The sequence below is a fragment of the Archocentrus centrarchus genome, chromosome 1 (genome assembly GCF_007364275.1).
Source record: "Archocentrus centrarchus isolate MPI-CPG fArcCen1 chromosome 1, fArcCen1, whole genome shotgun sequence".
NCBI lineage: Eukaryota > Metazoa > Chordata > Actinopteri > Cichliformes > Cichlidae > Archocentrus > Archocentrus centrarchus.
Window position 1 is genome coordinate 4,455,652 of NC_044346.1, and position 27,853 is coordinate 4,483,504.

General features: G+C 42.4%; 1 protein-coding gene across 1 annotated transcript in view; it reads left to right on the forward strand.

The window, feature by feature from the left end:
• Positions 1-3,055: 3,055 nt before the first annotated feature.
• The window catches only part of LOC115780604 (metal transporter CNNM1-like), a 32,383-nt gene continuing 7,585 nt past the window's right edge, over positions 3,056-27,853 (forward strand). The window contains exons 1-9 of the mRNA XM_030729879.1: positions 3,056-4,571; positions 12,104-12,247; positions 12,350-12,490; positions 12,771-12,940; positions 13,051-13,141; positions 22,425-22,570; positions 24,555-24,834; positions 26,880-26,984; positions 27,325-27,429. Of these exons, the coding sequence (XP_030585739.1) occupies positions 3,074-4,571; positions 12,104-12,247; positions 12,350-12,490; positions 12,771-12,940; positions 13,051-13,141; positions 22,425-22,570; positions 24,555-24,834; positions 26,880-26,984; positions 27,325-27,429 (2,680 nt within the window). The 5' untranslated portion in view covers positions 3,056-3,073. The remainder of the gene's footprint in view (positions 4,572-12,103; positions 12,248-12,349; positions 12,491-12,770; positions 12,941-13,050; positions 13,142-22,424; positions 22,571-24,554; positions 24,835-26,879; positions 26,985-27,324; positions 27,430-27,853) is intronic.

A 27,853-nucleotide genomic window follows, 5' to 3' on the forward strand; every position in this document is an offset into this window, starting at 1 on the left:
TGTATAATTTACTCAGATCCAGTTTCTCTGCTCTCTGGTTGGTCAAAAGTCACAGAAATGGTTTAAAATGATTGCTTAATGTATAATTATACTAAAAAATAAGCATGCGCAGTTTGTTTGTATTGGAACAGTCGCTCACTATTAAACTTCTTGATTTGAACATATCCAGCCAGCACAGGTCATACAAGGCAAATAAGAACTAACACTGACAGATCACATGCGGAGTGCAAACAGACAGGCCTAATTATATAGAAGGATTGATTCTCAGGTATAAAAACTGGGCCATTTATGAATTATATATTAATCAGTATGGCCTAGCATAACCGCTACTGTATGCCAATAAAGGTGATCTGATTCAGTTCTGAGCAAAGCGAATCTGACACGTTGTTGTCTGTGCTGGGAGATGTCATGATGAGCCCCAGCTTCTGGTAGCCTTTACACTGCTGCCACCTTGTGGCAAAGGACGTGTAATTACATTTAATTTACAAAACTTTCTGGATCCATCCCTTTTCCGCAGTTTGCGCCATGAATTTGCTTTGAATGATGGGTATACGGCACACAGACTGGAATAAACATACTAGGGTGAAAGCCCCCACCACCACACACACACACACACACACACATAAAAAAGAAAAACTAAACTTTAGTTGTGGTGAAAAGAAAGTACGGCCTCTTTAAATTTCACGTCCTCAGGTTTTACGTATCAGGACATAAATAAAACAATCTGGTTCTTAGCACGTCTTAAAATTAGATAAACTAAAACTCAGATGAACAACAACACATGACATTTTACACCAGGTCATTATTTATTTAACAAAGATTAAGCCAAAATGTAGACGCAGCATGCAAAAAAACTGACCACATCCTTACTGCTTCCATAGGAATTAAGAGGTTAAGTAGCAGCCAGGTGCTGCTAATCAAATACAATTGATCATGTGAGCACCTCCATGAAAGCTGAAGGTATGGGAGTTTACAGGTCTGGAGCATTCAGGTGTGTCTTAGCACAATGCCTAGAAGAAAAGGCATTAGCAATGATCTTAGAAGCTACCCATTAATCTGGGAACAGATATAAGGCAATTTCCAAACAAGTCCATCATTCTGCAATGAGAAAGATTATTCACAAGTGGAAAACATTTAGAACGGGAGTGGACGTCCCAGCAAATTCACTCCAAGGTCAGATCGTGCAATGCTCAGAGAAACTGCAAAAAGCCCAAGAGCTAATTTCAGACTCTACAGTCCTCAGTTAGCTTGTTAAATCTTAAGTTCATGAAATTACAATTAGGAAAAGGCTGAACAAGTATGATTTGTTTGGAAGCAGACAACTCATACCAGCTCTCACCCACAGTGGTGGAGGGGTGAGGATTTGGGCTCGTTTTGAAGCCGCAGGACCTGAGCATCCAGCAGTCACTGAATCAACCATGAGCTCCTCTGTCTACCAGATGGCTTCACATTTGACAGTGAGTCAAATGTGAAGCCATCCCAAACTGGGTCATGCAACAGGGCAATGATCCAGAGCACACCAACAAATCTAAAGGAAAAAAATCAAGGTGTTGCAACAACCGAGTCAAAGTCCAGACTTCAACTTGGCTGTGATGCTGTGGTGGAACCTTTAGAGAGCTGTGCATAAATCAGTGCCTGCAAACCTCAACGACCTGAACCAACCTCGTAAAGAGGAGTGAGCCAAAATTCCTCCAACATGATGTGAGAGACTGATAAATCATAGAGAAAATGATTACTCCAAGTTATGGCTGCTTTTTATTGTTTTTATTTTCATGTAGAAACTACAACTAATAACAATTAGAAAACAATAACAACTGTGATCCAAAATCTGTCCATGCTGGGGACTGTTGAAGCAAGTGTGTTAACACCTTTGACCCCTGTGAGGTCTGAGTTATCATCAGTACTGACCTTAACTCTGACCCTGTCTCTCCTTAAAATGCATCTAAAAAAAACCTTTTCACAAGTCTCTGCAATCAGGAGACAAAAAAAATGTATGCATCAAACACTATTTACAGTTTTTCTTTAAAGTTGTTTTTGCTTTTCTCCAGAATATCGGATTGGGGTCATAACCAATGACGACTTACAGAGTGAATGCATCAACGCTTGTGTGTCCGTGAGCTCTGCTTCGCATGCACTGCTGATGTATTTTTTGTTTTGTTTTTTCCACTATTTCCTTTTACTGAAAGTAATGGATTTTTTAGTTCATTCTACAGCACACGGTGATAGTTTAGACAATGGGCTTGTTTTATGGCAAGAGTCTGGGGAGCAATCTTCATTGTTTCAACAATCAGGGAACCAGCTGACAGAGGGGAATATTGTCTCCTTCTTGTCTGATCTTAGATTCAAACTGCTCAACAGTCCTGGTCTGCTTTGTCCTATTTTTTTGTTTTATGACACGCCAAATGTTGTGGTGAAAGATCTGGACAGCAGGCAGGCCCGTAACTGTATCCATGTTTTCTAGAAAGAATTTCAGATGTCAGTCTGACCACAGAACAGTTTCTGCTTTGTCTCAGTCCTTTTTAAATGAGTTTTGACCCAGAGAAGGTGGTTACATTTCTGGATCATGCTCACATATTGTTTCTTCATCGTGTAATACAGCTTTAACCTACACTTGTGGATGGCACAGTGGATTGAATTAGATTATTTAATTTAGCCCCTATCAATTAACAGACTGGAGCGATGGTGGAGGATTATACCAGGATGTGGCATAAACTGGCAACTGACATCAGTACATATTAAGTTACTATTTAAAAGCTTTGTAGTGAGCATTAATGTATTTTACTTTTAGCCTACTAGTTAGAATGATAAACTCAGTATTTAGCTACCACAGAACCAGTTCGTGAAAGAGTCAACTGGATTTAGTGAACGCAACAAACCGAATGTAAACTCCTACATTACAGCAGCTTGACAGTGATATCCTTGAGGCTATTATTAGAAAGTTGCGTCACGGTACGGTGGAGGGCGCCCCCCCTCCGTGTGTGTGTGTGAGTTTGTGTGTGAGAGAGAGAGTACAGGCGAACATTTTTATTATCGCCGCACTTGGCGGAGCTCTGATGGTCCCTCCTTCTTCCACATGGACCGGAACCACGCAGCACGTGACCCGGAGACCCTGGACTGGGCGAGCATTTCACACCGCATCATGGCTGCATTGGATGCGGCCGCGTGGTACCGAACCGGCGCCCTGCTCTGCCGCGGGGCTCCCCTCTCTCCGTCCCGCCTGCTGCTGCTCTTCCTCTGCACCTGCTCGCTGCTGCCAGCCCCGGCGCTCGGCTTGCTCGGCTTTCGACCAGAGGAAACCGGGGCGGAGCTGTCCGTGGATGACGGGGTGCTGAAAGCCACCGAGGGGACTCGCTTCATGCTTCGGGTGTATTACTCCACCTCCCCGCAGAGGCTCAACCGTACTCGTGCCAACAATGCCGCGCCCTGGATCGCCTTCATCGAAGAGCCAACTCCCGGACGAGAGGGACAAGTTCATCCGAAACGGAACATGTGCATGGACAAGAACGCCAGGACTTCCGACATCGAGGTTTTGGGCTCTTTCAAGTCTGCTTCCAGTCAGAACTCGGTGTTGGTCGAGCTGCTGGCCAAAGACCTGCGGAGGGGGGAGAAAATTAAATACTATTCCATGTGCGCCTTTGACGGATCCAAATGGGAACACTACCGGACACGGGATTTTTGGGTGGCCGTGATGGAGCGCTCGGCTGTGCCGGAGCTCTGGCTGCAAGTGCTGGTCTCCGTTCTTCTGCTCGGGCTGTCAGCTCTGTTCAGTGGGCTGAACTTGAGCCTGTTGGCACTTGATCCAGTGGAGCTACAGGTCCTCCAGAATAGCGGCACCGACACCGAGCAGAACTACGCGCGGAAAATCGAATCTGTGCGTCGGCACGGTAACTACGTCCTGTGCACTTTACTGCTGGGGAACGCGATCATCAACGCCTCGCTTGCCGTGTGGATGTGTCAGATCCTGGGCATGACCTGGCTCTCCACGGTCATTTGCGCCTTCGGGATCTTCTTTATCGGGGAAATTCTTCCGCACTCGGTGGCATCGCGCCACGGTCTGGCGATCGCTTCCAAAACCATCTGGGTGACGCGGCTGCTCATGGTGCTCTCCTTCCCCATCTCTTACCCCATAAGCAAACTGCTGGACCTCATCCTAAATCAGGAGATCTCCAACTTCTACACCAGAGAGAAACTCCTGGAAATGCTGCGAGTCACCGACCCGTACCACGACCTGGTAAAAGAGGAGCTCAACATCATCCAGGGAGCACTAGAACTGCGCACCAAAACCGTGGAGGACGTCCTGACGCCGCTGACCGACTGCTTCATGCTGGCCTCGGACGTAGTGCTGGACTTCAACACCATGTCCGAGATCATGCAGAGTGGATACACGAGGATACCGGTATTTGAGAACGAACGATCCAATATCGTGGACATCCTGTTCGTCAAGGATCTGGCGTTTGTGGACCCGGACGACTGCACCCCACTGAAGACCATCACGCAGTTCTACAAACACCCGCTGCACTGCGTCTTCAACGACACTAAACTGGACGCCATGCTGGAGGAGTTCAAGAAAGGTGAGAGGAGTGCCAGGGACCGTAGCATCTTAGCAAGTTGCTCCAGATGAAATGGTGTAAGAAGTTTTTTAATTCCGAGGCTGCACGTTGACATCTGAGCTGTAACATAATCTGTAAGTAATCTGAGTTCTAAATATAGAGATGAGAGACTCGATCAGTAAAACAAACTTTTAAACGGACAAACTGAAACATTGTTGCTGTTTACTTGAGCCAGATTTCCCTTTGCACTCCTGATGTTTTCTCTGCAGTTTATGATTGTAATACTTTACAGACGTTTTTCTGGCGTTTTTAACTACTGCAGTTCAAAATGGGAGCAGGAAGGATTCAGTGTCTTACTGCAGGGCGTATATAGGTATAGAGGTAGCTGTGGCACGCAGAAAGGGAAATAAAACCCTCTGAGAGCCTGGCATTTGATAGGTGGGAAGTCATGGCAACTTGTGGGTTTTCTACCACAAACCAAATTTAAAGAATAGATTAATATGGGCCCTAAAAGTTGCAGCTGAGACAGCTGAGCTATCTTTTAGCAACAGTGCATAAACCTCTTTCAGCTCCAGAGGGTCTTCTCACTATTAAACAGTTGTGACATTCTGGGGAATGTGAATGTGTATCTTTGCCATTTGAACCTGAAAATGAGCCTCTGCAGTGTGCACAGCCTTCCTCTGCTCCAGCAAAGATTCAAACCAGTCTTCTTTCCTGCATGCAGTCAGCTGGCTTCTCTTATTGTAGAGTTTTAAATGGGTGGGGTGCGAACTGGCCAATCACAGGCCTTGCTGCTTATCACTGCCTTCCTCCATGCTCAGGGACCTTGCATAGTCAGCACTTTGAGATTTTTTTTTTTTTTTCTGCAGGGTTTGTGGTGAAGAGAGAGGTGGAAGATAAAAAAGAGGACACCTCCACTGAGGCAGCCTCTGTTTGCAGGAGATGTTTGAAATTAATTTATTTGTATTTCTGTTTGACTTGACACAAGCTTTAAGAAAGCTTTCTATTTATTTTGAACATTGTTGTTAGCATGTTGCAATCTTGCGGTGAAATGTCTTTGGAAACATTATGTAATTATTTAGCTGTAAGCACAAAAAGTTGATCTTTGTTTTACACATCCAGTAACAGACAGGCATGTGGATTTAAAATGGGCTGCACATATCGTATGAAGCTAGATGCCATCAGAGGTGCAGGATGAACACAAATAAGATTCTTGTCACTCTGCAACAAAGGGATCTGGATGAGATAATCTCCACAATCAGAGGATTATGAACAAGGTGTAGGTGTGTGTGTGTGTGTGTGTGTGTGTGTGTGTGTGTGTGTGTGTGTGTGTGTGTCTGTGTGTGTGTGTGTGTGTGTGTGTGTGTGTGTGTGTGTGTGTGTGTGTGTGTGTGTGTGTGTGTGTCTTCCTGTGCATCTTTGTCTCTGTGCAGGCACTGCGGCAGAAAAACTGAGGCCCTCTCATTCATTTCAGCGGGACTCCTGCAATAGCTGGTGCTCACAAAGAGAGCTGCTGCAAAATCACAGCTGCAGGCTGATGTATCGTACTGTGAAAAAAAGTCTTGAGACACCCCTCATTTCTTTATATTTTGCTAGAAAAATGAGAAATATGTGCTGCAATTTATTGACATGTGCAATGAGCTTCTAAGTCGATAATTAATATAATCACCTCTATTCACCACAGCAAACCTTGTAAATTATTGAAGTTGCCTTCAGGAATAATTCTCCAGGATTCCTGAAGGACATTCCAAAAACCTTTCTTTGGATGTTAGCTGCCTTTTGTTCCATTGCCTGTCAAGATGATCCCACACTGCTTCAGTAATGTTGTGGTCTGGGGATGGGGGGCCTCCTTCATATGTGCTGATGATGATTTGAACCAAATGTTTCAAATTTGAATTCATCACTCCATAAGACCTGATGGTCTGTGTAGATTCTCAGTCATCCAGGTCATAGTAGTCTCTGGAGCTTGAAAAAGGCGACTGGACTTCTTTTTGTTTCTTGAAGACGTTTCACCTCTCATCCGAAAGGCTTCTTCAGTTCTCAACCAAATGGTGGAGAGACCCAGGTATTTAAACCCCTGTGGGCGTAGTCCCCTGGAGGTGGTTATGACCCTCTATTGATCATGTGCTTGAACACATGTGCCCAGGTGTGAAGGGGGCGTGGGTCATATTTAATCAGTGGTTTCAGTTGAAACCAACTTAGGACTCCGCTCCATTGTTTCCTGTGGCCTATTGAGGTCACTGGAACAAAGGTGTGAATGGGGGTTGAGACGTCTGGGAAGGGAGCTCAGGACAGCACTGTAAGCGGGGGAAAGTTGGTGACGTAATCCACCTCCTCTGTTCAATGATGGTTGTTCACAGTGGACATAGATGGCTTCTTTCACTCCTCTTTCAAACCATCTGTTTTCCCTGTCCAAAATGTGAACATTGGCATCCTCAAAAGAGTGCCCTTTTTCCTTCAGATGCAGATGTACTGCTGAATCTTGTCCTGTCGAGGTGGCTCTTCTATGTTGTGCCATTCGTTTGTGAAGAGGCTGTTTGGTTTCACCAATGTAGAGGTCCGAGCACTCTTCACTGCACTGAACAGCATACACTACATCGCTGATCTTGTGTTTGGCGGGTTTGTCCTTGGGATGAACCAGTTTTTGTCTTAGGGTGTGACTTGGTTTGAAGTATACTGAGATGTCATGCTTGGAGAAAATTCTTCTGAGTTTCTCTGACAAGCCTGACACATATGGGATGACAATGTTGTTCCTCTTGTCCTTCCCATTCTCTGTAGTTTGTGTTTGGCCTTCATTCCTGTGCATCTTAGCTGATTTGATGAAGGCCCAGTTGGGGTAACCGCATGTTTTGAGGGCTTTCTTAATGTGTGTGTGTTCCTTATGCTTCCCTTCTGCCTTAGAGGGAACACTTTCCGCACGGTGTTGTAGGGTCCTGATCACCCCAAGTTTGTGTTCCAGAGGGTGGTGGGAGTCAAAGAGGAGATACTGGTCTGTGTGTGTGGGCTTCCGGTAAACTTCAATGTTGAGGCTTCCATCTTCCTCGATAAGCACCGCACAGTCCAGGAATGGTAACTTGTTATCTCTGGTGTCCTCCCTGGTAAAACGTATGTATTTATCCACTGAGTTGATGTGACGAGTGAAGGCTTCTACTTCTTGGGTTTTGATTTTGACCCAGGTGTCATCTACATATCTGTACCAGTGGCTAGGTGCCATCCCTTTGAGAGAACCAGATGGTTTGAAAGAGGAGTGAAAGAAGCCATCTATGTCCACTGTGAACAACCATCATTGAACAGAGGAGGTGGATTACGTCACCAACTTTCCCCCGCTTACAGTGCTGTCCTGAGCTCCCTTCCCAGACGTCTCAACCCCCATTCACACGTTTGTTCCAGTGACCTCAATAGGCCACAGGAAACAATGGAGCGGAGTCCTAAATTGGTTTCAACTGAAACCACTGATTAAATATGACCCACGCCCCCTTCACACCTGGGCACATGTGTTCACGCACATGATCAATAGAGGGTCATAACCACCTCCAGGGGACTACGCCCACAGGGGGTAAATACCTGGGTCTCTCCACCATTTGGTTGAGAACTGAAGAAGCCTTTCGGATGAGAGGTGAAACGTCTTCAAGAAACAAAAAGAAGTCCAGTCGCCTTTTTCAAGCTCCAGAGATAAGACCTGATGCCACCAAGTTTCAGCCCATTATTGTTTCCCTTCCTTAAGAATGTTTTCTTGACAGCCACCACTCCTGATGAGGTTTTAGTGAACAGCAGATGGATCAGCTGAAGGTCCTGTCTCAGGTCTCTGTTGGATTTTTTCCTATTTCCTACGGACATGACTTTCAGATACTGTTCATCTGTTGTAGATCGGTTGTGAGGCCTGCCACTTCTTCTATTGTCTTCCACTTGTTGAGTTTCCTCAATTTTTTTAAGGACACACTGCACACCATGTAGAGATCTAACAGGTTTTCGGCTAACAGCTCTTTGGGAATCACCTAATTGGCACAAAAATACAGTTTTATGCCTGTCAAACTGTGTTAGCCTTGGAATTTGAGTTAAGTTTATACTTAAAGCCTGAATAACTATTACTCAAGACCACTTTAAAAATTACAAGAAAGTCTGGCTCATTGGAAGCAAAATACTGAGAAATAAGGGGTGCCTTATGACTTTGTTTGTTTTTTTGGTTTTTTTTACACAGTTTTGCATTTTAGCCTTAAAGCATAATTATACCCTGTTTATTTGCAAGCTGAGTCTAGATTAATAAACAGAGCAGAGTCTAAACCCTAGCTGTAATTGGGCAGGAAATGAAAATATGTACTCAGCAATAAGCACAGTGTAGAAATCTGGCTCATAAAACCTTTTCTTGCTCATGTGCCACCCTGTGCCCTCATGCAGATGATGTTAATGTAGAGCTGCATTCCACAAGAGCCTGATTTCTTTTTGTATTGATTATTTGTGTTGCAAAGTTGAGAAAACAAGGTTTTATATAGTTTTTTTATTTAAGAGAAGTGACAGTGCTGCTTAGAAGTACAAGTACCAAAATATACTTATGAAAGTACGAAATATGCATGCAATGACCTTTTTAGACTTATAGACATTATATTATTGGGTCCTTATTAGTGATTCATTAATGTGTATCTAATTCTAGTGTTATAGCTGTAGTTGTAGGCAATCCTTTGCCACCCTCTGAATACACACTCATCACTACTTCCTGATCTCTCTATAGGCAGCAGTGATGCGATTAGAGCCCAGATCGGTCCAGCAAATATGAACAGAAGAAACACATCTCATGAGCTATATCACCATCTTAAGCTGTCTGAACACTGAATGCTGCATCTAACAAGCAAATTATCTAACCAGTGCTTTCTGAGAGAGAGCACATAAGCTGCAGTGCAGGACAGCATACTGTAACAGAAGAGTGCTGAACTGAAAACCATGCAAGTAAAACACTGATGTGACTACATTTATCAGAGCTGCAGCAGGGAGTCTGCTGGTCTGGTGAGACTGCAAAGGGATTCTTTGGCCTGAATGCTAAACAGCGTGTCTGGCACCAGTGAAAGCAGCCAAGTAACACCTTCCCTGCTGTTTACAATGACAGCACCAGTACGGGGAACGCTTACAGTGCCAGGGATAGGGTTCTTCAAACAGGTGGCAAGCTGAATGAGATCATTGCAGAAAGCCAGAGAACTGAAGCTAGAGAAGGATTCTGTCACCGAAAGTCTGTTTTCACCACCACCGCTAACTTTCACTGAGGAAAGCTGCTGAAGTGAAATAAATACACCAACAAAAGGAATGACTCCTAGTTTAGGTTTGATGAGTAAATATATCTATTAACAGGCACTGAGTCCTAATTTAAATTCTACACCCCTTTAAGCTATTTTTTTTTTCTGAATCCTCTCCCCTCTCTCAGTTCGTGTCAGTGTAGTCTCCCAGGAGGCAGAGTATAAAATATTCAGTGTGCTGAATTTCCAGTTTGTCTCCCAGCCATCTGTTCTCTGTCATTCCCCCTTTTTATGCATTTCAGTTCAGAGCAGAGTTTTGGGATGAAACATTACTTACTGTATGCACCTTTTGCATTTTTATATAGGATATATGCTGTTTTCATAATACAAAACTACAGTGCTGTAAAAAAAAAAAAAGCAACCATGAATTCTGTTCTCAACCATAAAATCCTGAAGGAGAATGTCAGTGCATTCCAGTTTTCCCTTCAACCACAACATAGGATGCTGCACCACCTGAATTCACTCTGAGTCAGGGAAGTTGAGAAACTCAGTTCTTCGCTGGCCCCACTTGGATTAATAGCATGAAAGGAAGAGTTGGGATTGAGGTGGGTTGCAAAGAGGTTTGCAGATAAGCAGGCAACTTACATAGTGAGCCCTATATGAGAGAGCCAGCTGGATGTGTAGAAATCTGCTGAGCCATCAGCTGATGTGATCTGGCACTGACATCAGTCGATCTGCCTGAGCTTGGCTTTGTGGCCAGCCTGAACTTACAGTTTGCAAGTGTTTAATTATGATGCCTTTGGAATATTATACATTAAGAATATATAGTTATCTATGAAATACAAATTGTTATTGTGGGAGATTAAAGAGAAATGTATGGTTGGAGGAAGACACTGAAGCAGAAATGCACAAAAACATAGTTGCAATTGTGAAAACTGACACACTGTTTTTAAAACAGAATACTGCAGAAGAACACATGAGCCTCGCTCAGTCTACTTTGTATGTATGCCTGACCTATTTAGCTGAAAGCAACACTGCCAGAATCCAGAATCGTGTGCCTTTGTGTGAGTCCGTGACTGTTTGTGCATCAGTGTGTGTGAGATAGTATTTGGCAGGCAGAGAGTGTAGCAGAGAGTGGGGAAGTTGATTTGAAGCCAGGCGGCTGAAAATAGGAGGGGCTACAAACAAGGATTCACTCTGTATTCGGTCAGTGTGTGTGTGTGTGTGTGTGTGTGTGTGTGTGTGTGTGTGTGTGTGTGTGTGTGTGTGTGTGTGTGCGTGCGTGTGTGTTTGCATGTGTTCAGGGAATGCATGTTACATTTGTGTATGTCAAGGTGTTCACGTAAACTTTTTTGTGACAGTAAAGTTGTGAATTACACAATGCCTGAATGACTGACAATTGTAATGTGCAGGTTTTGGTGTCAGGACACACACACACACACACACACACACACACACACACACACACTCCCATTATGTTTCCTACCCATCTTGAATGAAATCAGATCTGAAGCCAGCTTTAGAGCCTGTCAGCCTGACTGAGCACTTCACTGTTTTGTTTTGTTTGCCTCTTCTGTAAAATTTGCTCCTGAACAAGATTTTCACCCAGCACTGCATGGATTATTAATTATACCATTTATCTCTGTGAACGCCCCGAGATGTTAGCTCTGAAAGCACACACTCATCACCCTGGAAGTAAACACAGCAGGAGCACGGCAGACTTTCATATGATGGATTGTGTTTTTGTATCCAGTGCGTCCTTTGTATTAAATCCCATCTGCTGTTACACCCACACCATTCAGCTCCTGCTGGCGCTCCACTTACTGAACATCAGACTGCACAGCTCCACAGAGTCATTATGACTCACACTGTACAAGGGAAAGGGAAGCAGCATTATTTAAATCTAATCCAAAGTCTAAATATAAAATCTAATCATCCTATTTGATGGCACACCACCTCTTTACAGGATAAATTTACTCCAGGTTTCACATCTCAGGAATCAAAAGTTACACTGTTAGTAAGTGAAAAGAAACACATTTACTCATCATTTAACAGCAGCTAACTGCTGCAATTTTAAGGCTCACTATTAGGAAAGCCTGGCATGATCTACACATCAAAAAATACTTATTTATCTCCTTCTGAGCCTTGGTGCTCAAAGGTGTTATAGTTCCACATAATTACACAGGAGCATATTGTAAATGGTTTTAAATGGGAATAAAAGTCTGTCAGATTTACAGCTGAATGATCTGAATACATGTCCTTTTCTATGTACATGCTGCCAACGGCATTCAGGGAAAAGTGACACTGATGTGAGGCTCACTGTTCATGCAGGGAAGTCCCACCTCGCCATCGTGCAGCGTGTTAACAATGAGGGTGAGGGCGACCCTTTCTACGAGGTGATGGGCATTGTGACCCTGGAGGACGTCATTGAGGAAATCATTAAGTCAGAGATCCTGGACGAGACAGACCTCTACAGTATGTGTGCAAACACGCACTCACAAACACACACATATGTGTACATGGTCAGAATACATGGAAATCTGTGATGTAATGACACTGTTTTTGTGTGCGTCTCAGCTGATAATCGCACAAAGCGCCGCGTTTCTCATCATGAGCGGAAGCAGCAGGACTTCTCCATCTTCAAACTGTCAGAGAATGAGATGAAAGTGAAGATTTCCCCTCAGCTTCTCCTGGCAACGCACCGCTTCCTCTCCACAGGTAGCAGCCAGCCAAATCGCTTCTCTGTCCATCTGTGCTTGTGTGTGTTTCACATTATGCAACAAAAACATCTTTATAGGGATTTTTTTTTTCTTTCATAGATGGATCACATTTTTATAGTTGAAAAGCGAAAGGAGTTTAAAAGCAATCTGAAATATCAGGATCTAAAAAAAGTAACAGTGCCTAAACAAGCCTCTGGCTTTACCACTTGTAACAAGAACATTTGCAGTCCTATCCAATTGAAATCTAGGTGTTTATGTTTCTTCTCGCTTTTTTCCAGAGGTGGAGCCCTTCAAACCGACTCATATCTCAGAGAAGATCTTGCTGAGGCTGATCAAACACCCCAGCGTGGTTCAAGAGCTCAAGTTCGATGAGAAGAACAAGCGAGCCCCTCAGCACTTCCTGTTCCAGCGCAACAAACCCGTGGACTATTTCATCCTAGTGCTACAGGTAGCTGTAAGATTTTTGCCTTTCACCAGGGCAACGACCTAGCCATGGCTATGATGTCCTGTATGCAAGTCAGTCAGATCACATTGTGTTCCTCTGATGTGTTTTTGCAGGGTCGAGTTGAAGTGGAGTTCGGTAAGGAGGCACTGAAGTTTGAAAATGGAGCGTTTTCTTATTTTGGAGTCCCTGCAATCATGCCAGCAGGTACAAAAAGCCCTCCCTAAGATCAGTAAATATATATAATTTTGCATTCAGCGTTTAACCAATTTCTAAGCCCACCACCAGTTATATATACAAGGTTTATATATAAGCTGCCATAAATTGAAAGTACTGTAATTACCAAAGTCATTTTTTATGTTTCTGTAATGGTTAATCCACCAGTATGTGCAAGCTCTTTAATCAAAACAATCATTTTAATGCAAAATATGGTGTCATCCATGAAATTTCAAACGCACTATTTTACAAAAAGCAGGAACAATATTAGTCATATCATTTTTTTTATTAAGATGCCAAATTGCAGTTATTTACTCGCATTCCTGAGCAGAAAATTAGTTTGAGTGTTTGAATGTTATGTCCAGTGGGTCAGATCTGGGAGGTTTTAGGTTTAAACAAGTTTTGGATAGATTTCTAAAATATTTGCGTGTTTTTTGTTTTGTTTTGTTTTGTTTTGTTTTCATGTCAGCTGGTCTAGTAAATTTGTGAAATACTGTATGTGGCCTAATTACTGAGCTGTAATAATGGCTGTCAAAAGGATAGAGGCAAAAACACCATAAACGCAGAAAACTTAAAAATGAGGCTGTAAAGCAACAAGTATAAAGTCCACAGACTCAGTGAAACAGCTTCAGCATTTCTAAAATTCATTAAATACAGATTCACAATAGAGTAAAACAAAACACTAAAAAAACGGAACATTTTATTATTACAAAATCACCGTGACACACCAAAAAGCAGCGTACAGAAGCTGTGCACCACACCCACCCGAGACTGTAATGCACTGCAGCCTTTCCGTCTGCTCTCAGAAGAAAACAAACAGTCGTCAGAAGCTAATGTGATTTTTCTTACTCAGGGAGGGTGCAGTGGCTCATCTCCTCCTCTGCTTCAGCATCACGATTTTAAAAAGGAAACAATTTAAACATCTCCAGAAATCAAAATTGAAAGATTTAGTTGGTATCTAAACTCTGACTATGTTGGCACTGTGTTCTTAAGTAGTTTCTTGATGAACTTTTCTATAACAGTGAAAATACCACTTTAAAAATGATTTCATTCATTCATCCATTCATTCTCTTCCACTTATCCTGTTCGGGGTCGTGGGAGGGCTGGAGCCTATCCCAGCTGACTTAGTGCGAGAGGCAGAAAACACCCTGTGCAGGTCGCCAGCCTGTCACAGGGCCAACACAGAGAGACTGACAACCATCCACACTCACATTCACACCGATGGGCAATTTAGAGTAGCCAATTAACCTAACCCCAGTAAGTGCATGTCTTTAGACTGTGTTAGAAAACCGGAGTACTCGGAGGAAACCCACGCCTGATATCCTGGCAGGAATTGAAGACAGACACACACGAAGCTCTTCCTCAACAGCTCTCAGTCTCTCTCTGTTTTTAGTTTTTATGGCAGTCAGGCTTGAGAAGCTCACCTCACACAGATATGTCGTGGAAAATGGGAGCAATGTCAAAATAGCTTTGTTTGCTAAAATAGGGAGCTCCTTGGCAGCAGTCAACCAAAAACTGTCCAAAGGTAGATCAGCAAAGCTTAGCTTTAACCCACAATTTTGTCTCAGTTCAGTTAGTTGCTCCTGCTCCTGCAAAGCCATGTCCTTTCCAACAACTGCTGAGCTGTATGGGTCCCTAACCCAGTCAAGGTTATCAGCGGAGGCTGAAGAGAAATAAAAAGACATCTTCTCCTCGAGAGTTTTCAGATGTTCTCACACAGTGCAGCGGTGTGAACATCTTGCCATTTCTTGGTGAGTGGGAACATTTCAAGGTTGCCTTTGTAAAGGTCGTGTCTTTACAAAGTTTGTGCACAAACGTTTGTGCACAACATCATCCAACACAGGGGCTAGGTCTGCTGGTAAAGTCTTGGCCGCAAGGGCCTCGCGGTGCAAGAAACAGTGCGTAACAATCACATCTGGGTTTGTTTCCTTCACTCTGCTAACGAAGCCTTTGGTGCGTCTGACCATGGCTGCGGCTCCATCAGTGCAGACACTCGTGCAGTTTTCCCACTTAAGTCCTCCTTGTTCAAGATATCCTGATGTGACCCGAAAAATTTCCCCTCCTGTTGTTTTTTCTGGCAAAGACTTGCAAAATAGGAAGTTTTCTCTGATTGCCTCTCCATCCACAAAACGCACATTGGCCAAGAGTTGAGCATGTCCACTAATATCTGTGGACTCGTCAAGTTGCAGCGCAAATTTCTCACTGATACGGATCTTTTCCAAAACCACACTTTCAATATCTGCAGACATGTTATCAATATGTCTGGCAATTGTGTTGTCTGAGAGAGGGACTTTGGCTATTTCTTTCACGCTTCAGGTCCGAGCATCTCATTTACAGTGGCTTTGCAGGCAGGTAATATTAACGTCTCTGCCACAGTGTGGGACCTTTTTGATTCAGCTACGTGGTGGCTAGCTTTAAGGGCTCTCTTGTTTACCTTTGTGGTTTTTCTCATAAATGTCGCCTGTGTTCATGCAAGCGAACAAAATAGTCCACATTCTTGTTTTGAAGCGAAGGGTGTTTTGTTTGGAGATGGCGTTTAAGTTTGCTTGGTATCATAGCATTGATAGCTTTTCACATCCCCGGTGAAAGTAGATCCAAATGAAACATACCTCTCCCTGTATTGCCTCGAGTTCGCCGTCTTTGTTTTTTTTCCTCCACTCATACTAGGGCCTTCATCTGGGTCCGAATTTTGTCCAGGGCCCAGTTCGGGGTTAGCATCTTCAAAAACTTCTCCATCACTACCATCGCGCTGTCACCAACTGTCGCTTTCATGCATCACTAATTCTCTTGTCTCTATGTAATGCAATTCGCTACCTGCTACTATCTAGTCTAGTGATATGGAAGAGTATTACATGATTATGCTCCCTCTCAAAACTACAGCACAGACACTCATGGCATATTAGGTGAAACTGGAAATCCTGCTGACCGACCCACAAACAACAGGTTACCACACAAAAACTGTAGGTCCTGGTGAAAAACGTTTTACACTATGAGCACAAGGAGATGTTACAAAAGCAGGATGTATGTTTTTTATGTCTATACCACAAAAATTGAGAAAGAAATGTGGGTTTAAAAAAGTGCCTCAGTTTTGGCTTTTGCCCTAAAAGAGAAACTGGAGTGAACGTCAGATGTTCAGGACAAGATTATCACTGTTAGCAAGTTAAGTTAAAAAAAAACAGTAATTAAAAGGAAAAAAAAACAATAACTAACTGAAATGAGAGATAAAATGACCGTCGTTTTCGTGTTTGTCAGTTTATTTAAAAGCCTCGTGGATTGATATGAATCACTTTTTTTTTTTTTTTAAAGCCTGTCACGTCTGGCAGATCTTGCAAACAGAACTGTGATCTGAATGCATTGTTGTGCCAAACATATTTGCTATTTCAAGATGAGCTCTGTAGGTTCTCTATAGGCTCCTCTTGTTACTGTGTGACCCTTTATTTTATTTGAATTATTTTTAACGTGCTATGTGACAAATTGTGCCAGAAATGACAGGCTTAGGAAAAAGAAAAGAGAAAAGAAAGAAAAGAGAAAGGGAAAGAGGAAGAAGAAAAAAAAATAGAGAGAAAAATGAAACAGGAAAGAGTGCAAGTAAGTAAGTAAGTAAGAGGGTAGAACACCACAGGTCTGCCCATCAGAAGCTAGAGGCGGGCAAGGAAAGTCCCAGGAAGCCCAGGCCACCAGCAGCCCATCAAGACCTACGAAGGCCCAAGGCCACTCATTCCAAAGAGAACCGCACATCACTTTTTCTCTACCGTAGCAGTTTTAGCTGGGAGAGCCATCCGGCACCTCACTGTGTGTATACTTGTGTTTGCTTGTGTGTGTGTGTGTCTGTGTGTGTGTGTGTGTCTGCTCACTGCGCTGATCACCAAAATAATGGCAGCATTAAAAGTTGGGAGACAGCAGCAGAGTCCCATGTGGGATTTCTTTGAGTACGATAGTGATACAGATAGAAGTAAGTGTCTTGTTGTAGATGATGACAAAATGTGCAGAACACTTCTCAAGCCCCCAGCTGACATAGGAGGAGAGGCAGGGTACACCCTGTACAGGTCGCCAGCCTGTCACAGGACCAGTACAGAGAGACAGACAACCATTCACAGTCACATTCACACCTATGGGCAATTTAGAGTGACCAGTTAACCTAACCCCAGTAACTGCATTCGGATTGTGGGAGGAAACTGGAGTACCCGGAGGAAACCCACACAGATACAAGGAGAACATGCAAACTCCACACAGAGAGGCCCGGGCCAAGGTGGAATCAAACCCACACCTTTTAGATGCCATTCTAGCTGTGAGGCAGTAGTGCTAACCACCACACCACCATGACAGCCCGTGCTGTTTAAATTAATTATTATTTTAAGTTAAAGGAATACTCGGCTCAACAGAGCTCTGACTCTTTGTCAGCCTGGCTACAGTGCTGAAAACAAACCTGGGGTTGTTCTTATTTTCTTCAATCAGTGATGAGTAGTAAGATGTCCTAGCTTTACAGACGGCTTTGTTTTTATAGAGCAAGAAACTCTTTTTCCAGGCTAAATGAGCATCTTCTAAATTAGTGAGATGCTATTTCCTCTCCAGCTTATGGGTGAGCTGCTGCTGCACGTTTCTGAATTATACCACAGAGTCAGGCACTTCTGATTTGAGGCTCTCTTTTTCAGAGGAGCCACAGTATCCAAAGTCATACGCAGTGAGGATGTAAAACTATTGACGAGATAATCGACCTCACTGGGAGCAGAGTTTAGGTAGCTGCTCTGCACTGTGTTGGCACTGAAGAGCATAATAATGAAGGAATCATATCCTTAAACTTAGTTACATTGCTTTCAGAAAGACTTTTACTGTATTAAACCTTATTCCCTCCTGCTGTGAAATCCAAGTGAATGTAAATGTTATTTACAATTGATCAGACGGAGGGGGCTTTCTATCTTCAGTTTCTATGTCATATGTCAGGACAACACCCAGAGTGTGGTTAAAGTGGTGGGTGGGCTCATATACATTTTGGCTGATAAAGGTCCAAATTATAAATTCAAAAACAAAGTCCTGGAAACTATGCAACACATTTCTACACACACAGTGAAGCTGACATGAAGGTATGCAGTACAACACAACAAGGGTTGTACTTGTTGTACTCTCTCTCTCTCTCTCTCTCTCTCTCTCTCTCTCCATATATATATATATATATATATATATATATATATATATATATATATATATATATATATATATATATATATATATATGCTGTGAGTAACAGCTCTCAGCCTGCAGCGAGCCCTGAGAAGCCTGTCACTGTGCCCAGGCCGCCAGTTGTGATGCCCAAGTTGCAAAAGAAGAGTCTGAAGCCAGACATGACCCCTGCACCACAAACACAGGTGTACATAAAACCAGAGGAAAGGTCAGTGCATCACTTTGATTTTGGGATTCCTGTGAAGTACATCCAGCAGGCTGTAAGTAACAGCTCCCAGCCCAGACCGCCAGTTGTGATGCCCACAGCTGAAAATGCCTCCCCAAGTGAATCAACTCAAGGCTGCTGCAGGTCCCAGACCCCAGCCTGTCTCGGCTAAAGAACCACAGCCGTCTACACCCTCTGTTGCTGGAACCTCTGACTTAAGGAGAGGAAAAATCACGGACAAAAAGGGAGCAGAGAGTGCACAGCTAGAAGCACAAAAGGCTGTCTTGCTGCAAGAAAAAGAGAAATTGAAAGCAGTGCTTGAAACTGTCAACATCCAGATAGAAATGGGAAAGGCACTGCTTTATAAGGTGGTTCAAGAAAAAGAAAAAATCAACACAGCTGGTTCACTGAAAATTGAACAGCTGGAAGCAGCAGCCAACCATGAAAAAGAACAGAAAATTCGTACAGAGAGGCTCTTAGCAGAACAGCTTGCAGAAACTAAGAGACTGAAGGAAGAGCTGGCCCGGGCACAGAAAAAACTTGAGGAGGAAAAACTTCAGAGGGAGGAGGACGTGTCACGTCTTCAGGCTGAGCACATCAAAATAACATCCATGATGAAAGCAGCAGCAACCAAGGCCCAGGAAGACCTGGAAAATGAGCGGTCACAGTGGCTCCAGGAAAGGTCCACCATCCAGTCAGCTCTGAAATCACTAAAGGAGTCCATTGATGAGACTATGGAAGAAAAGGATAAATTCATTACTGACGTAATGAGCCAAGTCCATCAATTAGAGCAGACTCAAGAGGAGGCTCAGAAAAAAACCTAAGAAGAGCTCTCTGAGGAAGAGATTTATGCAACTGTTTAAAAGATCCTGAAGGACCACTGTTGTAATCTCGAACCTCAATCCCATAAATTTCTCTTCCACCAAAGAACAACAAACTAACAACTAGCCCCAAACAGTCGCAGCAGATGACCGCCCCTCCCTGAGCCTGGTTCTGCTGGAGGTTTCATCCTGTAAAAAGGGAGTTTTTCCTTCCCACCGTCGCCAAGTGCTGCTCACAGGGGGTCGTTTTGACTGCTGGGTTTTCTGTGTAATTATTGTAGGGCGTAGCCTCAAGGTGTTTTATGTTGTGAGACCCTACAGTAACTACACAGAAAACCAACCAACCAGCAGTCAAAACAATAATATTCATATCAATAATGCATAATTCTTGATGTGATTTGGGGCTAAATAAATAAAATTGAATTGGACAGCAATCAAAAAACAAAGACTAAGAAATTAGATGTATAAGATTTTAAATTCAAACATTAATAAAGCAATTGGGCAAACATAACAAAATTTCTTGTCCTGCCTTGTGTTTTTATGTCCTGTGATTAGCGTTGCATTTCCTGTTTGGGTGAAACAGCTGAATTATTTGCAGCAGCTGCTTCTTCGAGGGGCAGTGCTGTTTACTCACTGTCAGAGGCCACAAGAAGATCATCTGTAACCTTCACTAATGCTGTTTCTGTACTGTGATCAATTCTGAAACCTGACTGAAACTCTTCAAACAAACCGTTCCTCTGCTGTTAATCAGTTTCAAGGATTTGTGAGAGAAAAGGAAGGTTGAAAATTGGCCTATAATTAGCTAACACAGCTGGGACAAGTGATGACTTTTTAAGTGATGCTTTAATTAATGCCACCTTAAAAACCTGTGGTACATAGCCAATAGACATGTTGATGGTTTGGAGGCAGTAACTATTGAAGTTAACTCAGAAAGATCAATTTGAGAGATAGTTTCAATAAATACCAGCAGTGCTGAAAGTAGCCAAACAAGAAGATGTGTGGTTGAGATGGTTATGAATCATTTTTTCTCTAATGGTTCAAATTTTATTTGTGAAGAAATTCACAAAGTCACTAGAAAAAAAAAACATTTCCTGCAGAAAATGCAATGTGAATGCTGAACGCTCAAAGGTTGGAGCTGAAATACCTAAAAATGCTTAAAATAGCTCAAACTTGATTTGCTTAAAGAGCTTAACCAGTTTGAAAGCTAAAAAAAAAGAAAAGAAAAACTAAGCAATGCTATGTGGTTGCATAATATTGTTGGTTCAAGTGGATAAACTGCAACCACTTTATGCACAGTTAGGTAGTTTAGTTTAGTTAAGTGGTTCCCAACAGTCATTTTTTTTTATCTCTGGGCTTTTAATGACATCATGTAAAATGTTTAGAGGTGAAATCTGTCTGTGGTAGATGTGCAGGAAAAGGGTCATCCAATCTTTAAGTGAATCTACATTATATTGCCAGAAGTATTCACTCATCCATCTTAACCCCTTAACTGGCAAGGCCCGGTGACGGGCCGTTTGTAGTCCCTTTTATATGGCAGGCTAGACCCCCCCATTTTTATTGACACGTCATTCGGCCAATCATGTAACTGGCTGCACCAACTCACCTGACAAAGCTACGTGACGCCCTCTGAGTATTATTGGCTCTGGGAAACCCATTTCTTAACATGATTGGCCGAATGAGGTGTCAGTCAAAATGGGCGGGTCTAGCCTGCCATATAAATGCACTTCATTCGGCCCGCGGACCAGACGCAGCCGATTAATAGGCTATGAAATGGGTTGTTCAGAGCCAATAATAACCAGAGGGTGTTATGTAGTTGTTTCAGGTGATTTTATTTGCTGCCAGTTAAGGGGTTAATCATTGAATTCAGGTGTTCCAGTCACTTCCATGGCCACAGGTGTATAAACCAAGCACCTAGGCATGCAGACTGCTCCTACAAACATTTGAGAAAGAATGGGTCGCTCTCAGGAGCTCAGTCAATTCCAGCGTGGTACCGAGCAACAAGTCCAGACGTTAAATTTCCTCACTGCTAAATATTCTACAGTGATTGGGAATGACAGTGTCTCACGGTGGTTGGCCACATGAAATGACAGAGTGGGGTCAGTGGACACTGAGGGGCATAGTGTGCAGAGGTCACCAAACTACTGCAGTCAATCACTGCAGACCTCCAAACTTCATGTGGCCTTTAGATTATCTCAAGAACAGCACACAGAGAGCTTCATAGAACGGGTTTCCATGGAGGAGCAGCTGCATCCAAGCCTTAGATCACCAAGCACAATGCAGAGTGTTGGATGCAGTGTTGCAAAGCGCCACTGGACTCTAGAGCAGTGGAGACGTGTTCTCTGGAAGGATGAATCACTTAGTTCCAGTGAAAGGAACTCGTAATGCTTCAGCATACCAAGACATTTTGGACAATTTCATGCTCTCAATTTTGTGGGAACAATTTGGGGATGGCCCCTTCATTTTTCTATGCTCCCCAGTCTAGTCCTCCTATCTTCCCTCTGTTTAAAGTTAAAACTATTCCCCCTATTCTGCTCTGTCGTGCTTCCTGTTTTATTTTGGTCACTGGTGCTCTCAGTGACTTGTGTTTTATTTACTTCCCCTGTCTTCCAGCCGTGCATCCCACCTCTCCCCTCATTATCCTGTGAGTGTAAATATCGTCTCAGTCATCACTTGCTCTTTGTTGCATCACCCCTCATAGCTGTGTGTACCCGATCTCTGCATCTCCTTGTGTATTTTGTGAATATCCACTCAGATGCTCCAGAAATCTTCAGTTAGAGCATTTATCTTACTCTAAATGTCCAAAAATATGCAAACACAGTCTTTTAACTGTCATGCACTTGAATGCAGTATTTGTGCTTTAAGCTGTAGCTTAAAGCACAAGTATACACTTTTCATTGTATACTTGTTATATACTTGTGTACAATGATAATAAAGTTGAATCTAAATCTAAAATCTAAATCTACAGTGGCTGCATTAAGTGTGGGAAAGTGAAGTGACATCCCGAGCTCATTCATGATTTGACTGACTGTACTCTAACATTTTTTTTTTTATATCATGTCCCTCTTTGCAGTGCACAGATCGCCCTCTCGCAGCAGTGGTTTGGACCGCTCTGAGTCGATGCTGTACGGGGGAAGTATGAGCCAACTGAACGGAGGGGGGAACGTCTACCTGCCGGACTACTCTGTCAGACAGCTCACTCACCTTCAGATCATCAAGGTAATGACTGCAACTCATATGGTGTCTAAAGACATTCCTTTCATTCATGAAGACAGTGTCAGATAAAATGTTCTTGCACATTCGCATGAATGGAGCTATCAAAGATTTACATCTGGATTAACCATGACTGAAAATTTTTCATTACAGTTAGCAAATTTTGGCCGAGATCAAATATGAAGCTTTATGTTTGATTTTTCCTTCTTTATTTAATGTAGAGGTTGTGCAAACAAAATATTTCCATTTCCCATGATTTATTTTATTTTTTTGGAATTCCCTAATAAATTGACAGAATTATGGAAAATTCTGAAAGATTAGAGCACTGATTATAGATTTATCACAATATTAAATAAAAACAGTGCTGGCAGCATCTGTGGTCCATCTCATTCATAAAATAACATTAAACATACATTGCAGAATCTCCTGGAGTATCTGTTACCACTACAGAGTCTGCTGAAGAACTGTATACCACAGGATCTCCTCTCAGTGAAGAGAATGCTTGTACTGGTCATATAAGCTTCCAGTGTGTTAACAGAAGCAGGGATTCAGCGTTCAGAATAAAATAAAATCTGGTATAAAAAGTCCATCAAGTAGACTGACAGTGGAAAAACACAAAATTGCTCTAAAATGATACTCAACTTAAAAATAATTAAATCCATTCTCAAAAGATGGGCAACAGCCTGCAACAAAGTTACAAATGATAAACTCAACTTGGGATACTTGTGAACTCCTGTTATGGTGAAGTGGAAATGATCAATACTGAGAAACTGAGTTTCACAAAGATATTAGGATTAATAAGTCACAATATAATCTTACTAATAACTGCAGAAATATTTCCATCCCTCTGTAGTTTACATATCGCTGCATTCATCCAACATGTTTTGGAGCTGTTTTTCTGCTAAAGGTACAGGGTGACTTCACTGCACTGAGGGGCATGTGGACAGGGCCATGTAACATAACATCTTGGATTTAATGATGATTTGTAATTTGTTGAACAATGCAATGGTTCCACTTTATCTCTATAACTAAATGTCAGGTGACCTCAGAGAAAAGACAAAACAAGAAACTATGATTAGCAGAGCATGAGATTTCAGCATGAAATTATGTTTGAAAACATCTGCATACAGGATTTAGAAGTGAGTTACTAGTCTTGATGTTTTTAAAGTTTGTAACTGACTGGCACGCCCCAGTTCTGCATCATTATGAGGGTGGCTGATAGAATGAATTTCAACCAAAAAAAAACAAACATATAATCGTTGTATGGAGAGTTTGTCATATAAATTGTTTCACGTTACTGTCTTTGGCATTAGCTGTGTCAGTTTCTCTCTCTCTGTCACACACACACACACACACACACACACACACACACACACACACACACACACACACACACACACCCACACACACACATTTAGTGAATGCGCCTTTAAACCTGTCATTTTTTTTTTAAACAGTAACTTAATGACTGCCTGAAGCTGGCGTGTTTAGTGGACACTCCACTGAAATTCAGTTTTTCAGCTAATCTCTTGTCTGCAGTGTGAAAAGGAAGCTGTTCCATGATGATGGCACAACACACAAGATTAGATTATGTTTAGAGATGACACAAGTGATCTTTTTGAGGCAATGAACATTTAATGAGCTCTCTTGAAATAAGCAGCAGACATTCCCATCTCCTCTACTTTGTCTCACTTCTAGCAAGACAAACAGAAAGTTGACCATGACAAGTAAAGACAACACGACCCAAATTCGAGTTTTAAAGCTTTGTGGCGAGATGTGTTCTTGCACCACATGGAAAAGGAAAAAAATGTTTTTAAATCACTGATCTGGTCTCAACCTTTTATGTCAAAAATGGTATGGGATTCTTATAGTGTTAAATAATAGATAGAATAGGGTGTAATTAAATGTAATTGGAAAATAAATTTCAGATATGAATGGGTTGGTCTTCAGCCTATAATAATACCCATAATCCTCTGCTCCTGTGTATCAGATCACTAGGAGTCACTACCAGAATGCAGTAACAGCCACCCGCATGGACAGTTCCCCTCAGACCCCTGATGCTGACACCCGTCTGACAGAAAGCAACTCCCCAACTCCAGGGCCTCCAGCAACGGAGCCCTCTGCCACACTGATGCCCCCAGAGCACACCACTGCCACACTTATGCCCCCACCCAGGGAGCCCAGTCGGCCCAGTTCGGCCCGAACCCGAGGACAGCAGTCCAGTGTGCCGCACAGCACGTCCCTGCTGAATGAGAAGAACCGCATCGTCCGTAAGTACCCTCAACTCCAGAGACATGGGACGGTGGTGAGTCGAGGGGATGACTCGAAGCAGGTTTACAGTTCAAGCTGAGCAGTAACAGGTTATTTGAGTCATCAGAACAGTAGCAATGCTACTGCTTCAAATGAGATTTGTTCTAAATCCATAATGGCTTACTATTCTGCATGAATAAAATTTAATACCCTCAGGTACCTCAAACAGCACTTTTAAAAATTAGACTGAGAGCTAAAAGGACAGACAGATTGAAATGAGACACAGAATATTAATGACATGACAGGATACATGAGCTATGTATTTATTTGAGAAAAAAAAGTGCATACTTATTTAAGTTGGACCCTGAGAGCTGTGTTAGTGTTCATTTGTGTTTGGTTTTAGGTTTAAAAGTTAGATGAAAAGTCAAAGATTAAGGTAAACATGAACTGGAACACATTTACTATTCCCATCTGGCTCTCTTCATCAGCATGTCTTTTGTCCTGTCTCTCTCCCCTCACCCCCAAGCGGTCTCAGCAGATAGCTGCCCCTCCCTGAGTCTGGTTCTGCTGGAGGTTTCATCCTGTTAAAGGGAGTTTTTCCTTCCCACTGTCACCAAGTGCTGCTCATAGGGGGTCGTTTTGACTGTTGGGTTTTCTCTGTAATTATTGTAGAGTCTTTACCTACAATATAAAGCACCTTGAGGTGACTGTTTGTTATGATTTGGCGCTATATAAATATAATTGAATTTTTAATTTCATTATTATTCAAATACAAGCTTCCTTTTACTTATTTTTTAGATATATGTTGATGTGTTGTAACAGATGCTTTTAATGCTGAGCTTCTGAGCGCAGACCACAGCCTCAAACTACAGTGAAAGGAAAACAGTGACTGGAGAATGCAGCATGGCCAAAATACCTGAGACTGTGTGCAGTGAACACAGTCTCAGTTATTGAAACGCTCACTGTGAAAATAACGACCAGATTTGTGACCACTCGCAGTCAGCTGTCATTTTAAAGTGATTTTGGTGCATCAAGATGGACAGTATATATAATAATGGGGTGGCTGTAGCTCAGGAGGTACAGCAGGTCACCTTCTGATCGGAAGGTTGGCGGTTCAATTCCTGGCTGCTCTGGGCTGCATGCCAGAGTATTCTTGGGCAAGATACTAAACCCCAAGTTGCTCTCCAATGCAGGCGTTGGAGTGTGAATGTTAGCTAATAAGCACTTAGCTTAGTTACTGATGGAAGTGCTGGTGTGAATGGGTAAATGTGTTGTATGAGTGCTCTGACAGAGTAGAAAAGCGCTGTATAAGAACTAGTCCATTTACTATATAATATAACAATTAACTGTGATAAATTATTCAACTAACTCCTTACTCTCAGAGTCCAATCAGTACCTCATAGATCTGAAGCAGAAATTCCACCACGGAGTGACATAGTTGCTGCAGAATAGTGATTTAAATACAAAATGACATGGGCGCTTGGCAGCCTTGATTTTATACATGACTGTAACCAGAATACAACGATTTGGCAACCTGCTGATTCGGGTCCTCTGCTGCAAAGAGATGCATCGGTGCAGACTGACTCAGATTGATTGCTGTGTGTTGCCAATCTGACTGCTTTTTTAAATTATACTATATAATAAATAATTAAACCTATTTATGTTTTCTCCATTTTCCATTTTTAAAATGCACTCATTGAATAATCTTGCTGTTGTCACATTACACTGTTGTCTATGTGTGTATGGTAGCCTTAGAAAAAAGCAATCTAGAGTTTGAATGAACAATTGCGATTACAGTCATTTTAATTCATAATTATTATACTAAACCATTATGTTTTTGATTAATTGTTTTTTAATCAAACTTACTGTATCCAAAAATGGCATTGAAACAGTCCAAAACCCCACAGTATTTACTGTGGAAAAAAGGAAAAAAATGCTCTTCTGATAAAAAGATCAGACTGCTTTATTGACTAATCAAGAGAATATATCACATCTCAAATTAAGTAAATGAAACTGCACCACATGTATTTTGATGTGCATGTTCCTGTGAATGTGTCTGCTGCAGGGAGCAAGTCTGACGGCCAGAAGAGTCCCAGTGATTCGGTGTTTCTCAGGATGGATGAGATCCCCTATATCAGAGAGGACAGATCTGAGACTGACTCACATGCCGGTCAGTCTAACTGTTTATATTAAAAATAAAAGCAAAGCGAGACATGAAAATGTTGCAAGAGTTAAAGCTAGTGTATATGACACTGGAATATAAGATAAAAACGTGCTTATCACAGGTCACCACAGATAATCTTTTTCTGCATTGATGCATGTAAATGCAGGTTTATCCTGGTGGAGCCCTTGAAAAAAAAAAAAGCTTCACACACAAACATAAATATATAAAATATTTTTAGATGCACATTGCTCTCAAACTTTGCACAGGAAGGAGACTTTAATCTGTCCTCTAACAGAGTTAGCACTGACCGGGTCATAATGTTTCTCTCTCCCTCTCCCTCTCTCAGACATGGCCTCTGTTCCCATAGAGACGGACACATCCCCTTTCATCAGCAGCCTGTCGCTGAGCGGTTCAGAGGACACACTGGGCAAGAAACTGCTGCTCAAACTCAGTCAGTCACACACACACACACACACACACACACACACACACACACACACACACACACACACACACACACACACACACACACACACACAAGCCATCTATTCACCAACTCTTTATATGCTTTTCACTCGCTTCCTATTTGGATTTGATTCACATGCAAACTCAACCACACTACACACACAAACACACACATACACACAGTTTCCCACTTAAACATACATTAGTGTTTTGGACTTGCCTGCTTTGTATTCTCATGTAGTTTCTGGGAGAATGGCTCCAGTGCTTTGTGCTAGATCAATGTACACATTACTGCTGATGAATCTGAAAAGCAAATGAAAGGAAATCTAATTTATATAGAGATTTTTTTTTAGGTGGTTTGAGTATTTTTCAGCAAGTTACTGAATTGTGTTAATTTCAGTCAGGAATGA